The sequence below is a fragment of the Grampus griseus genome (assembly GCF_964374135.1).
Source record: "Grampus griseus genome assembly, chromosome: 16".
NCBI lineage: Eukaryota > Metazoa > Chordata > Mammalia > Artiodactyla > Delphinidae > Grampus > Grampus griseus.
Window position 1 is genome coordinate 77,465,209 of NC_139010.1, and position 13,672 is coordinate 77,478,880.

At 42.9% G+C, this 13,672-nt stretch overlaps 1 protein-coding gene across 1 annotated transcript in view; it reads right to left on the reverse strand.

Moving 5' to 3' along the window:
- Nucleotides 1–8,302: 8,302 nt before the first annotated feature.
- The window catches only part of LOC309834793 (uncharacterized protein C10orf120 homolog), a 47,538-nt gene continuing 42,168 nt past the window's right edge, over nt 8,303–13,672 (reverse strand). The window contains exons 3-4 of the mRNA XM_082673876.1: nt 9,609–9,684; nt 8,303–9,070 (exon numbers count right to left, since the gene is read on the reverse strand). Of these exons, the coding sequence (XP_082530002.1) occupies nt 8,315–9,001 (687 nt within the window). The 5' untranslated portion in view covers nt 9,002–9,070; nt 9,609–9,684 and the 3' untranslated portion in view covers nt 8,303–8,314. The remainder of the gene's footprint in view (nt 9,071–9,608; nt 9,685–13,672) is intronic.

Below are 13,672 nucleotides of genomic sequence, written 5' to 3' on the forward strand. Positions count from 1 at the left end.
AAGATACAACAATCACAAATGGCACACTTAACATAACTGCAAAGCAAAAACTGATCGTGGTAGAAGGAGAAATGAATGTGGTGGGTGATTTTACCACAAAGTGTGAATATTTAAAATTTTGATCTAAAAGATGAATATAGGACTCGTACCCTAGAACTCATGAACTGTCTTTTCAAGGACGTGTTGAACATTCACAAAAATTAATCGTGTCATAGATTAATTTTTAAATCCAGTAATTAAAGATGTCATATACACCATGTTTATAACTTCAAGGCAATTAAATAGTAAAATAAAAGTATTAAATTATTTGTAAACTTTGAAAATGAACTCCAAAATAAAATAATTCTTGAGAGGGAGGTAAAATGGTAATAGAAATTATTAAATGTTTAGAATATAATGATGATGGGGCTTCCCTGGTGGTGCAGTGGTTGAGAGTCCGCCTGCCGATGCGGGGGACGCAGGTTCGTGCCCCGGTCCGGGAGGATCCCACGTGCCGCGGAGCGGCTGGGCCCGTGAGCCATGGCCGCTGAGCCTGTGCGTCCGGAGCCTGTGCTCCGCAACGGGAGAGGCCACAACAGTGAGAGGCCCATGTATGGCAAAAAAAAGATAAAATAGGATAGAATGTTAAGAAATCGAATTTAGCAATGTAAAAAATAATAATGAAAATACAGGATTTATTCCAAGTACACAAGGATAATTTAAAAAAACAAAATCTATGAAGGGTAGCAGAACAAGCCACCCCAAATATGCCCCTTTGGCATAAGGATTATTTTGAGCTGGTTATTTCTAAGAAACTGTAGATGCAGAGAAGGTACCCTTCTGTAAGGGAAATCTACATTCATAAAGGAAATTTCCACTGGAAAGAGTATTTGTAAGGGAGGAGAGCTACTCCCAGAGATCACTTTTTTTTCACCTGAGATTTACCTGCCTGGAAGGGTAAGAACCTTTGTTTCCCATACATTTTCTCTTCCCACCTGTCCTTGGATTGCCTTCTCTTCACCTACAATTCCTATCCTTTTCCTTAGCTCAGGATGGCTTATAAGTCCCAATCAGCTGGCCATATTTTGAGTCCCATATCTTTATGGGGCTCCATAAATACAGCGATAATTAAATTTGTTTTTCCCCCCAGTGGTTAATCTGTCTTATGTCAGTTTAATTCTTAGAGCAGGCACAGAATCTAGAAAGGGTAAAGGGGGAAATTTTTCCTCTCCCACACTATGTGCACAGACAGCTGGGATGTAGGGGCAAGTGAAAAACAGGTGTATGAGTCCTTTCTTCCTTCAGCTATTGGAGGAATAGTTTCTATTGTTATAATATTTACCATTTGATGCTTATAAACCTGGTACTCACTAGGATGAAAATAAAATTAACTAACATTTCCCCCCCTCATATTTCAAGCCCTTGAATACCACCATGATTTTGAAACCAAGAATGCCATATGTCTCTTTAAAAGCAATAGTGTTTCAGGTTTAAATGGAAAATTTTCTCCCCTAAACAGGAAAGAATATCTTATACCCTCTATTTCAAAAATTGCTTAAGTAACACCTGATATGGGTGACGAGTTGAACTGTCAAAAGCTGAGATAGAAAGGATGTCAGGGTAATGTATGGCTTAGAAGCTAAAAGCTATACTATTCACCAGTAAGAGCGCTTACCAAATGGTAAGTAATGAACCTAATTGGAATGTCTCGAACATTCACTGGTGCATTAGGGTACTTTTGTGGATTTTAAATCTTTTGCTTAATCTCTCAGGAGGCAATTACCACAGAATACAAAAGAAAAAGAGAGATGCAATCAGGGCATGATTTAATCTATCTAGGAATTTGGGTTTCTGCACTAAAAAGCAAGCCTTTTGAACTTCCTGGGTTTTTTCATATGAAGAATTCTGAGTTTGTACCAAAGATGAACAATAATTACTCAAACTGATATTGAGGCTCTTTTATTCAATGTGAATATGACAATGTAGCTCAGGGTAGCAGTATGGGAGCCATTGTTCTAATGGTGTCACAGTTTCCATGATTTGATTTTTCCAGTCAAAAAAGTTTAAGAATCGTTTCACGTAAGAATCGTTTTACGTAAACCTTTAGGATGGATGTTTCCAAGCATTGTATTTTGCATATTTCCCTCTGATTATCCCTGATATTTTTATCAGGTTGTCTTTTCTGACAGCTTTGCTGGCTTTTGGAGACTTTGATGAAACACTGAACTGAAGTAGCAGACATGCATATTGTAGGGGAAGAAAAATTTTCTTCGACTTTCTTAGGATCCCTGGTTGGGTCTAAAAATTAAACTGACAGATTAACAGGAGAAAAGCATATACATTTTATTGAATTTTTATATGGGGGGCTTCAACCAGATTGAACTCAATAATAATAATAGAGATTCAGATACTATAAACTCTCAGCTGATATGAAGTAGTTACCAAGCCTCATGCTGAATTAACTGTTCTTAGTGTTTCCCACACATTTCCTCATTTAATCCTCCAACATCCCTGTGAGGGAGACACATTATTGCTCCCATTCACAGGTGAGGAACCTGAAGCTGAAAGATGTCTGGAACTTGACCTAGATCCCACAGCTCACCTCATAATGGAGCAAGGACTTGAACCCAGGTGTGCCCACCACCATAGCCCAGGTGGTCCTTGAACTCTCAGCATCTCCTTCAGGGCAGAATCTGAAGGCCTGTTTCCTGAAACTGGAGATTCATGGTGCTGAGAGGAAGATAAACTTGGATAGGTGGGGCTCCATGGTATTAACATTTTTGAATATTTGTCTCATTCTTTAACCAGTTTACAAGCTTGTTGAGGGTGGAGTCCAAGTCTTCCTTTTCATCGCCACCTGGGGGTTTTATGTGGTCCCTCTACCCATGCACCCTGCCTTACTCCATCTCACTAGCTCCTCCCTCCTCTCTCTCCCTTCTTTCTCCCTTTTTCAGGAGGAAATTGAGAATTCCTCTCACTTCCCTGTGAAGAAGGCTTACCCATTCTTTTGTTTTGTTTGGGGGGCTCCTCAAGCATCCCGTTTCAGCTCAAAATGGATTGGAAGGTTATTCTTCCCCAAGAAAGACAATTTACCCTAAGATACATCCTGGTACCAGCTCTTAAGGAATGTAAATGTCACCTCATTACAGTGATGTAATGATTTATGGAGTACAGAAGGTGTGCTAGGCACTAGGGCTGCCAGAATGATTAAGTTGAACCTAGGCGCTGGGGTCACACAAATGGCTCATCAGCCAGTGGGTTATACATGAGGAAATAGGAAACAGGGAAGGTGGAGCAAAGTCAGATTGCTATGGGATCCCAAAGGGGGGCAACAGACACAGTCTAGGGGTGAACTATAGCAGGAAGCACCCAGTGTCTCTTCAGGAAATGGAGCTGAAGGTCTGGTCATGTCCAAAGTGCTAGCCAGATGTTTCAGCCCAGAATCTTCCAGCTCATTTGGTCACCTTCTTCAGACACCATCCTCGTAAATGAGCCCTCTCTGACACCACAGGGCTCCTGTGAGTCTCGGGCAAGAACAGATTAAAATCTGTACTGGTTCTAAGAATGGAAAAGACAATGAGGTCTGTTTCCATAAGTAATTCAAAATAAAACTGATACTAAACTGTAAGTTTAAGGAAGTCCAAAGAAGTTCTGACTTTTTCCAGTAATGACGACACTAAGCTTATGTGAAAATCAACTATCAGATTCTTTTTTCCTCTGAAATATCTACCTATCATCTATCTATCTATCTATCTATCTATCTATCTATCTATCTATCTGTCATCTATCTCTTTTTGCCTCTGTATATTGAATAACCAATACAGGACTTTTGGGAAAAATTTAATCTATCACTTGTCCCACAAGGCTACTTTGTATCAGAGTTCTCAAGGAATAAAGAATTGTTACAAATTTCAGATTAAATTACTCCTTACCAGAACTCTCTTTGGGCTGATGCCCAAAGGCTTTCTAAGTTCCACCATAGTTCTTTAAAAAGTAAAAATAGGGCTTCCTTGGTGGCGCAGTGGTTGAGAGTCTCCCTGCCAATGCAGGGGACACGGGTTCGAGCCCTGGTCTGGGAAGATCCCACATGCCGCGGAGCAACTAGGCCCGTGGGCCACAACTACTGAGCCTGCGCGTCTGGAGCCTGTGCTCCGCAACAAGAGAGGCCGCGATAGTGAGAGGCCCACGCACTGCGATGAAGAGTGGCCCCCGCTTGCCGCAACTAGAGAAAGCCCTCGCACAGAAATGAAGACCCAACACAGCCATAAATAAATAAATAAATAAATAAATAAATAAAAAAGTAAAAATAGGGCTTCCCCGGTGGCGTAGTGGTTGGGAGTCTGCCTGCCAATGCAGGGGACACGGGTTCGTGCCCCGGTCCGGGAAGATCCCACATGCCGCGGAGCGGCTGGGCCCGTGAGCCGTGGTCGCTGGGCCTGAGCGTCTGGAGCCTGTGCTCCGCGACGGGAGAGGCCACAGCAGTGAGAGGCTCACGTACCGCAAAAAAAAAAAAAAAAAAAAAAAAAGTAAAAATAGACTTACCATGTGATCCAGCAATCCCTCTCCTGGGCGTATATCTGGAAAAGATGAAAACTCTAACTCAAAAAGATACATGCACCCCAATATTCATAGCAGCGCTATTTATAATAAACAAGATATGGAAGCAACCTAGGTGTCCATCGATGGAGAAATGGATAAAGAAGATGTGGTATAAATATATAATGGAATACTACTGAGCTAAAAAGAAGAATGAAATATTACCATTGCAGCAACATGAATGGATCTAGAAATGATCATACTAAGTGAAGTGAGTCAGACAAATATATGCTATCACTTATATGTGGAATCTAAATAAAAAATGATACAAATGTACTTATTACAAAACAGAAACAGACTCCCAGACATAGAAAATAAACTTATGGTCACCAAAGGGGAAGCAGCGGGGACAGATAAATTGGGAACTTGAGTTTAACAGATACATACTACTATATATAAAATAGATAAACAAGGACCCACTGTATAGCACAGGGAACTATATTCAATATCTTGTAATAACCTATAATGGAAAAGAATCTGAAAAAGAGTATAAATATATATACATATATATACATATATGTAAGTATATAACTGAATCACTTTGCTGTACACCTGAAACACTGTAAATCAACTATACTTCAATAAAAATATTTTTAATTAAAAAAATAAAAAATAAATTTTTAATTAAATTTCACCATAGCCTAAGGCTCTTGCAGGGCTCTTTAGGTCACTTATCTTTTTATCAAATATTATCATCTGGGTGTGTTTATATAACTCCAGGTAAGCAGTTAGAAGGAATCCATACTTCATTCAGAGATTTTTCAGAAACCTTTAATAATAAATAAATCTAAGTTTATTTTCATATATACTTCCTAGAAGATAGCACACAGATACACAAACCTGTATGGTTAACTGTGGGTTATTTCTGGATGGCTCCAAGTAATTAATGTTTGTTGTAATTAAAATGACACTATCAACAAGGTTGTTAACACCTTCCCTGATCTATTCTCAGAGGTGACTACTGGACTTAGTGAAAATGTCTCCAGACCAGCACCACCTGGTGCTGTAACACAGTTCTTAGGTTGTGACACTAAGCAGATGGTGAGCAATGCAAACTCCACTGCAAACAGCTAGTTAAATGAATCCCAGAACTGGACCTTGGTGATGCTCTAGTTGATGAGCTCATTTCACTGCTGAGGAAGCTGAGTCACAGAGAGCCTTGTGGTTTACCCACACTTCCCAGCTGGTTGGTGGTAGATCTCTAAGAGGAGCACTGGTCTCGCTTCTCATGCAAAGAACTTTCTACCACATTGCAGAGCTGATCTTGAGCAATGTTTAGGATCCAGCTAAATAGCTTTAAAATGTTTTCAAACCAGTTTGAGTTTTCATGTGTTGCTTTGATATTCACAATTTTATAGCCATTGGAGAAGTTATATCAATATTGGAAATAATATTTTCCTTCTCCTTAATTTCCAACTTTGCCCCAGTTGAAAAGTTCGAGCATCCCTTTGGTTTATACTGATTCTTCCACTGATGACTTTGGAATTATGCTACCTCTCCCTAAATCGCTCTCTTGGCAATAGCTGCTACCGATACAATACTTTCTCTTAACCTGTGGCTATGGCCAATGGAGTTCTCCTGGAAAATGGGAGAGGGTCAGCCTCCCGCCCATGACTCCCCCTCTGCTTGGAGGAGAGCTGTGGTTCTGAAAGAGCCAATTGCGAAAAATCCACGGAGAGGAACGATCTAGAAAGAATGCTGGCCTTGTCCCCGGAAGCTGTACCTGTGGGCAAGCTCAGTGTCTTTCCAACTGTGCAGAGTTGCCGAGGACAGCGTGTGATTAACCGGGGGATCCTTCTGGGTTTCAGATGCAGACAAGAAACGAATGTGCCATCTTCTCAAACACTGAAATATCTCCCAGATCTGCCACCTTGGGGCCAAGGCAGGGCCTTCATGGGAGTAGCAATAACTGACCGCAGAGACCTTGGATTATCCTCCTGACACATCCAAAGGAATTGTGCCTGCTACAGCCTTGCGTGTCCCGTGCCTGCACTTGACTTGATGGGGAGGGTGTAAGTCACGTGGCTGTGCAGAAGAGGAAGGCGGCAGAGATCAGGCCGGGAACAGGCCGGCTCTGCCTTCCAAGGTAGAAGCTGCATGTCTAGGCAAGAAGTGGGGAGCATGGAACAGACCTCTAGCCTTTAGGCGTGGGCAGCCTCTTTCCTGAGCAGGGTTCTTTCCCCCGATCTGGGCTACAGGCCGGTCCCAGCTCCAGCCCCAGGGGCTCTGGGGCAGACTGACTGCAGCCACAGTCCTGTCTGTACCAGCCTCCCTGAGCTTTTGCAGTACGACTTTCCACCTCCCCCCAACAAGAGGTGAAGTCCATTTACACACCCTTGCATCTGGACCTGGCTGTGTATCTTGCTTTGGCCAACAGAGTGTGGCAAAGTGGTGGTGTGCCGGTTCTGGTCTTGGCTTCAAGAGTCCTTGCAGACTTTTGCTTGCTCTCTCGGCTCCTGCAGCAGCCCCGTGAACAAGCCTGGGGCTGGCCTGCTACAGCTGCTGGAAGAGGAAAGATGTAACCCATCACTCCCACTGACCCAGCTGATAGCTCTCCCCCGAGAAAGAGGACCACCCAAATGACCCGCCGTTGACTGCAGACACAGGAGGAACTCAGCTGAGACCAGCCCAAATTGCTGACCCACAATTAGAATTATAACCTAAATTAATGAAAGTTGGTGTAAGCTGTTAAATTTTGGGGTGACTTGCTTAACCGAAGCAGGTAACTGATGCAGGTCCCGTGGGAGTAGATGAAAAAGAGGAGTCTGCATCCTGCGAAGGCCTGGGCTGCTTGGGGTCGGGGGAGCAGCTGACAGCCAACAGCTGCCTGACACCAGGAAGCCTCAGCAGCTAGGTCTTACCTTGAGGACGCCCTGGAGATCGGGTCCTGTAAGGAGAAAAGGAGGGAAGCCACCAAACAGAAATAGACTCACGGACTGAGAGAAAGAACTTATGGTTACCGGGGGGGAAGGGTGGGGGGGATGGATAGTTAAGGAGTTTGAGATTGACATGTACACACTGCTATATTTAAAATAGATAACCAACAAGGACCTACTGTATAGCACAGGGAACTCTGCTCAATACTCTGTAATAACCTAAATGGGAAAAGAATTTGAAAAAGAATAGATACATGTATACGTATAACTGAATCACTCTGCTGTACACCTGAAACTAACACATTGTTAATCAACTCTACTCCAACATAAAATAAAAATCTGGGGGCTTCCCTGGTGGCGCAGTGGTTAAGAATCCGCCTGCCAGTGCAGGGGACATGGGTTCGAGCCCTGGTCCGGGAAGATTCCACATGCCGTGGAACAACTAAGCCCGTGCACCACAACTACTGAGCCTGCACTCTAGAGCCCACAAGGCACAATTACTGAGCCCACGTGCCACAACTACAGAAGCCCAAGCGCCTAGAGCCCGTGCTCAGCAACAAGAGAAGCCACTGCAATGAGAAGCCTGCGCACCGCAAAGAAGAGTAGCCCCCACTCGCTGCAAATGCAGAAAGTCTGTGCACAGCAACGAAGACCCAACCCAGCCAAAAATAAGTAAATAAAATAAATAAATTTTAAAAACATTAAAAATAAATAAATAAAATTTAAAACTTTTTAAATAAAATTTTTTTAAAGTTAAGAAAAGAAAAGAAAGAAAAAAAGAGAAAGAGGGAAGCCACCTGGGGCAGAGCTGCAGGAGTAATAAGGACCAGGGCACTCGGTTTCCATGGGGAATAAATAAACCTTTAATAATGGTGGGAAGCAGCTGTGTGCATGTACTCTTTCCAGGCGCTGCCTTCTTCCAGGCAGCTGGCCTTTGACACGTCACTGGGGTGGATTCCCCGTGATATAAAATCCTGACTCAGCAGCATTAGGTCTCCAGGGAATTCGGCCAGGTGCAAAAGATTTCTGTTCGTTAAGCCAGCAATGGATCTTTCTGCTTTTTTTGGAGGGAGGAATGGTTTTAGATCATTTGGATGGTACGTCACACATTTTTTTGGTTCTTCTGACTTGAAAATTACGTTCATTTTTATTTCCTGTCTTTTCGTGGTTTTGCTGTCTGCCTCATCTCTCTTCTCTTGATGGGCATAGTCGCAGGGATCGGCGTCTCGGTCATCCTTGCCTTCCCCAGGTTTGTCCCTTGCCGGGAGGCCCAGGCCCCCTCCAGACAGAAGCAAAGAGCTCCTAAATCTTTCAATGTAGGGTAGAGGCTGCTTATTCCTCAGGGCTCGAGCGAGCTGCATTCGTTCTATGTGCTTGCTGACGTTCAGCCTCTCCCGCTGTGGCATTTTGAACTCCTCTGGGGGCACCATCACCTTCGCCGTCCATATTTTTTCTAGGGGTCCACAGGTGGCACAAGGAGGGGTGAGTTGCTTCCTATATTCCACCGCCCTTTTGTAGTCTGAAGACAGCACCTGTAGTTCCTTGAGCATTTTCCGTTCTTCTTCTTGCTTATAAGTCAGAAACTTCCTGGATGCTATGGTGTGAACACCACCTAGACGCTGACAACGGGAAAGGGATGGTTAAAATCTCAACGGGACAGGAGTAGGGGGGACCCACAGGAACAACTACCTAGTGGCACCTTCACCCTCCATCGCTGAGGGTGCCCGAGCCCCTGGGTAGTGAGAAAGAGCACAGATCTTTGGGGTTAGATGAGCCTGGGTTCAACTCCTGACTCTCCTTCTTACCTACTATGAATTTGAAAGAATTTTATTGATCTTACAGGCCCCTGTGAGGTCTCCATAAGATATACATGAAAGCAACTAGTGCAAGAAAAGGGCTTGAGAAAAGGCAGCTTCCGTGACTTGTTATCACTTGTAGTTATATTCCTACTTGGGACTTCGAAATTAGACAGTATTTTGCTTTGGCTATGCAGGTGTGGAGGCCACTAGCTCACAACGGCCAAGTAGTGGCCAACTCCAGTCTGCTGTTTGGGAGACTTACATCTCTATTGCTGGTGGTTTCTGAACCTCTGGCTCCCCTAGCCTAACTGCCTGGCTTCCATGGGGCTTCCCTGTGTATAAATTTCACAGCACTTACTAGGATCTCTTTTTCCAAGGGGGAGTATTTTCCGGGGGCAACGCGTGGGTCTGATTTGCAGAATTTGGTCCATATCCTGGAAGGCAGAGAGGTGTATTAGAACTCGGAAAGGGTCCTCCTAGTTTCCCCTTTGGAATGGGAAATCTCCAAAGGGTGATTCTACATTAGTCAGGGTAGGGTCACTGTGACCAGGGTTTCTACAGCCTTAGAGTGGGCTCCTCCACTTGGCCTGGTTCTGACATGGGTGGGAAGGAATAGACCAGAAGCACAGGTCATACTCACCCCAATGGTGAAGCAGAACATGGATCCCCCTGGCAGCACAGGGAGTCTTTATCCTGAAAGGAATCGCTTATATTGAATACCTGGACTGGTGTTCCATGCTTATTTGACTTCCCCTCTGTAGTCATCCTTTCTTGGGCCCTTGAATCTCTAGCCCTCTGTTTTCCAGTCTTCTGACAGCCATTCTCCCATTCTCTGATCATACTCTGGCAATAGGCTAAGATGGGAGGTGTCAGTGCCTGGAGTTTCTTTGTAAGACAGTTTTAATGGGAACCCAAGGGACAGTCACAAACTTCTTGCATCATAACTGGCCTACGTGGAGCTATTGTGAGGTCTGAGTTTAGGCAACAAATGACCCCTCGGGGTGAAATGGATGCACACTACCACGCTCCTGGAGTGTTGGAGTCTAGAGGAATAGAGTGGGCAGAGAGTGTGGCTGGGAGATGATCTGACCACGTCACTGCCACTTATGTGCCCATAAAGACTGCTCAGTTCTTTCAGGATGAAGGCTCATCAGCTAAAGTCTCTCCCTGGTGTTGGCTTGCCTCTCCAATCTTAGCTCCAATCTTAGTTCCTCATGCTCCATCCATGAACTCTATCTATGGTTCTTGGAATCAGCTTCTAGACATGCTCCCCGCTGTCTCAAATACCTCTCTCCCCCTAGACAACTTGCTTATCTTTCAGGGCCCAGCTTAACTATTGCTTCCTCTGAAGATTTCCTTGCAGAATAAATTATCCCTTGGCCCACATTCTCACAGCACTTCCTGTATCATGCTATAGTGCTTTGTCACGTATTGACTTGCTTGTCCAATAAATAGGTCTGTCTCTCCCTCTGCTCAAAAGCAGGTGCCAATAGCATCTTGTTCTTTGCACTGGGGCTGTTTATCATGGGATCTAGTATAGAGCAGATGTTCAGCCTGTTGACCTAATAAGCAATCATCTTGGGTTCCTGCCCAAAAGTGGGGTCAAGAGTGTTGCTGCTGGGAATGTATATTGGCACAATCCTGTAGAAAGTAATTAGGCAATATATACCAAAAGTTACAAGTGTGTTTACCCTTTGACCCAACAATTACATGTATAAAATAAAATATACACAAGTTTGTCAGTGCAGCCTTGTGTGAGATGACAAACCTAATGGGAAACTCAAATGTCCATTAACAGGTGATTGGCTAGAGAGTTATGGTTGACCATATAATGGAATACTATATAGGAGTAATAGGACTATAGAAGTAATAAAAAGATCTTTAGTTATTTGGAAATATTGCTGAGAAATATTGTTCGTGCAAAAAGCAAGGTGCAAAAGTATATAAATTGTAGATGACTTTTTTGTGTTGGAAAGAAAACTTGTATTTGCATAAAGAAACTCTCGACTAATACATACCAAAAAAATGATAAAAACGGTTACCAGAGGTGGGTACCTGGCAGATGAGGAAGAGGTGGGAATGAGCCTTTTCACTGTGTACATTATTATTTCGTCTTGAATATTAGAACAATGTAAGCATATTACCTATTGAAAACATAAGTTTAAAAAGTAAAGCAGCAGCTTATGGAAGAAGTTGTCTCTGACAAGTACTGGTCCTAAAGCTTTCCTTTGCTTCTACCAGGAAACATCCCCAAATGGGGATATTTAGAGCTCGGTCCAGTGCTCGTACCGATGCCAGCCACCCAAAATACATTGGTGCTCCTCTTACCTGGGCAAGTTCAGTTACCTGGAACAGCTGTGAACCTGGAAATAGCAACAAGTGCCTCTGAGCCTCCTGCCCTGTATTCATTGACTCACACATTTGTCCTACAGTCAACTGCTTGCACAAGCCACACAACACCTGGCACATTGCAAGCACTCAACAAATATTTGTGGAACAACCAATGAATGATACATGATAGAATATTATGGGCCTATCAAAAAATCAAGTCTTTGTCAAATTTCCAATAATATGCTCATGATGTAATGTGATATTTTAAAAAGACAGAATACAAAACTTTATATATAGAGTATGATCCAGATGCTGTCAATATACAAATATGCAGGAGGAAAAAAGACTAGAAGGAAATTCACAGAGACATCAGCAGTGGACTGTGGGCTGATGGGGGATATTCTAGGGCTGGCCATGTACCAGCAGCCTGGTTACCTCCAGGTATTGAGATGGAGAAGCTATGGCCTTGTCCCAGCAGGTCCAGGTAGAAAAGGGTGGCACTGTCAGGACTCAGCTCCTCCAGGCATCAGGGAAAAGGAGAGTGAGAAAGGACACCCTGCCACTCTGCCCAGAAGTGATGTCACCATGGCAATGATAGGTTTGGGGTGGGATCTGGAGACAGAGAGAAATTTATTTTAAGGAATTAACATACATGAGTGTGGGCTGGAATATCCAAAACCTGCAGTGTGGTCCAGCAGGCTGGAGACCCAGGGAGAGCCCATGTGGAAATTCAAGTCCACTGGTGGAATTTCCTCTTGTTCAGGGGACATAAGTCTTTGTTCTCTTCAGGCCTGATTGGATGAGGCCCACCATCATTATGGAGCAATGGCCAATCTGCTTTACTCAAAGTATGCTTTATGATTTAAGTATGATTTAAATGTTAAGTAAATGTAAATGTAAAGTATGATTTAAATGTAAAAGTATGTAAAAGTATGTAATGTAAATGTAAATGTAAAGTGTAATGTAAATGTAAATGTAAAGTATGATTTAAATGTAAAAGTATGTAAAAGTATGATTTAAATGTAAATGTAAAGTATGATTTAAATGTTAATCTCATCCAAAAACACCTTCACAAAATAGGATTTCCCTGGTGGTACAGTGGTTAAGAATCCGCCTGCCAATGCAGGGGACATGGGTTCGAGCCCTGGTCTGGGAAAATCCCACACGCTGTGGAGCAACTAAGCCCGTGCACCACAACTACTGAGCCTGCACTCTAGAGCCCGTGAGCCAAAACTACTGAGCCCACGTGCCATAACTACTGAAGCCCGAGCAACTACAGCCTGTGCTCTGCAACAAAGAGAAGCCACCTTCTCTTCAAAGAGAAGACTCATTTATTAATCAGTCTTCTGTTGTTTACATTTAGGCTGTTTTTTTTAAAATTTGGGGCACATTCTTGTCATGTTTCCTTGCACTTATTCTGTCAGGTGCATACCTAAGAGTGGAATTGCTGAGCCCTAGGATACGTGTAGCTTTGATTTCCTAGAGAATTCTCAGCTCTATTCCAAAGTGTCCCTACAATTCACCATTCCACCAGTAAAGTATGAGAATTCCCTCTTGCCAACACTAATGGGTGTCTTGTGATATCTCACTGTGGCTTTAATTTGCGCTTTCTGATTACAAATGAGGTTGAACACTTTTTCTCTTGCCCGTTGAGATTACCCTTAGTGAAATGTCTATTCAACAAGTCTTTCGTCTATTTTTTCTAATATTTTTTTTCTTATTGATATGTACAACTTCTTTACATATTCTTGATATAAGCCCTTTGCCAGTAACCTATGTTGCAAATATCTGCTCCTATTCTAGACTGGCCTCTCTCCTTTCTTACTTTTATGCCAGCTACACTCCAATTTATGAGTCTTTTCCTTGATGGTTAGTGCTTTTCATGACTTGTTTAAGAAATCATTTCCTATCCTAGGTAGGAATGATACTCTACTATATTATATTGCATATATATTTATGAGTTCTCTTATATTATTCTCTAAAAACGTTTTTCTTTTGAACTTTCTTAACTTCCTACCCTCATCTTATTAACTTTAATGTTCACTTTCTACCTCTTTTTCTTTAAGTACATTTTCCAATTTGTTATTATAA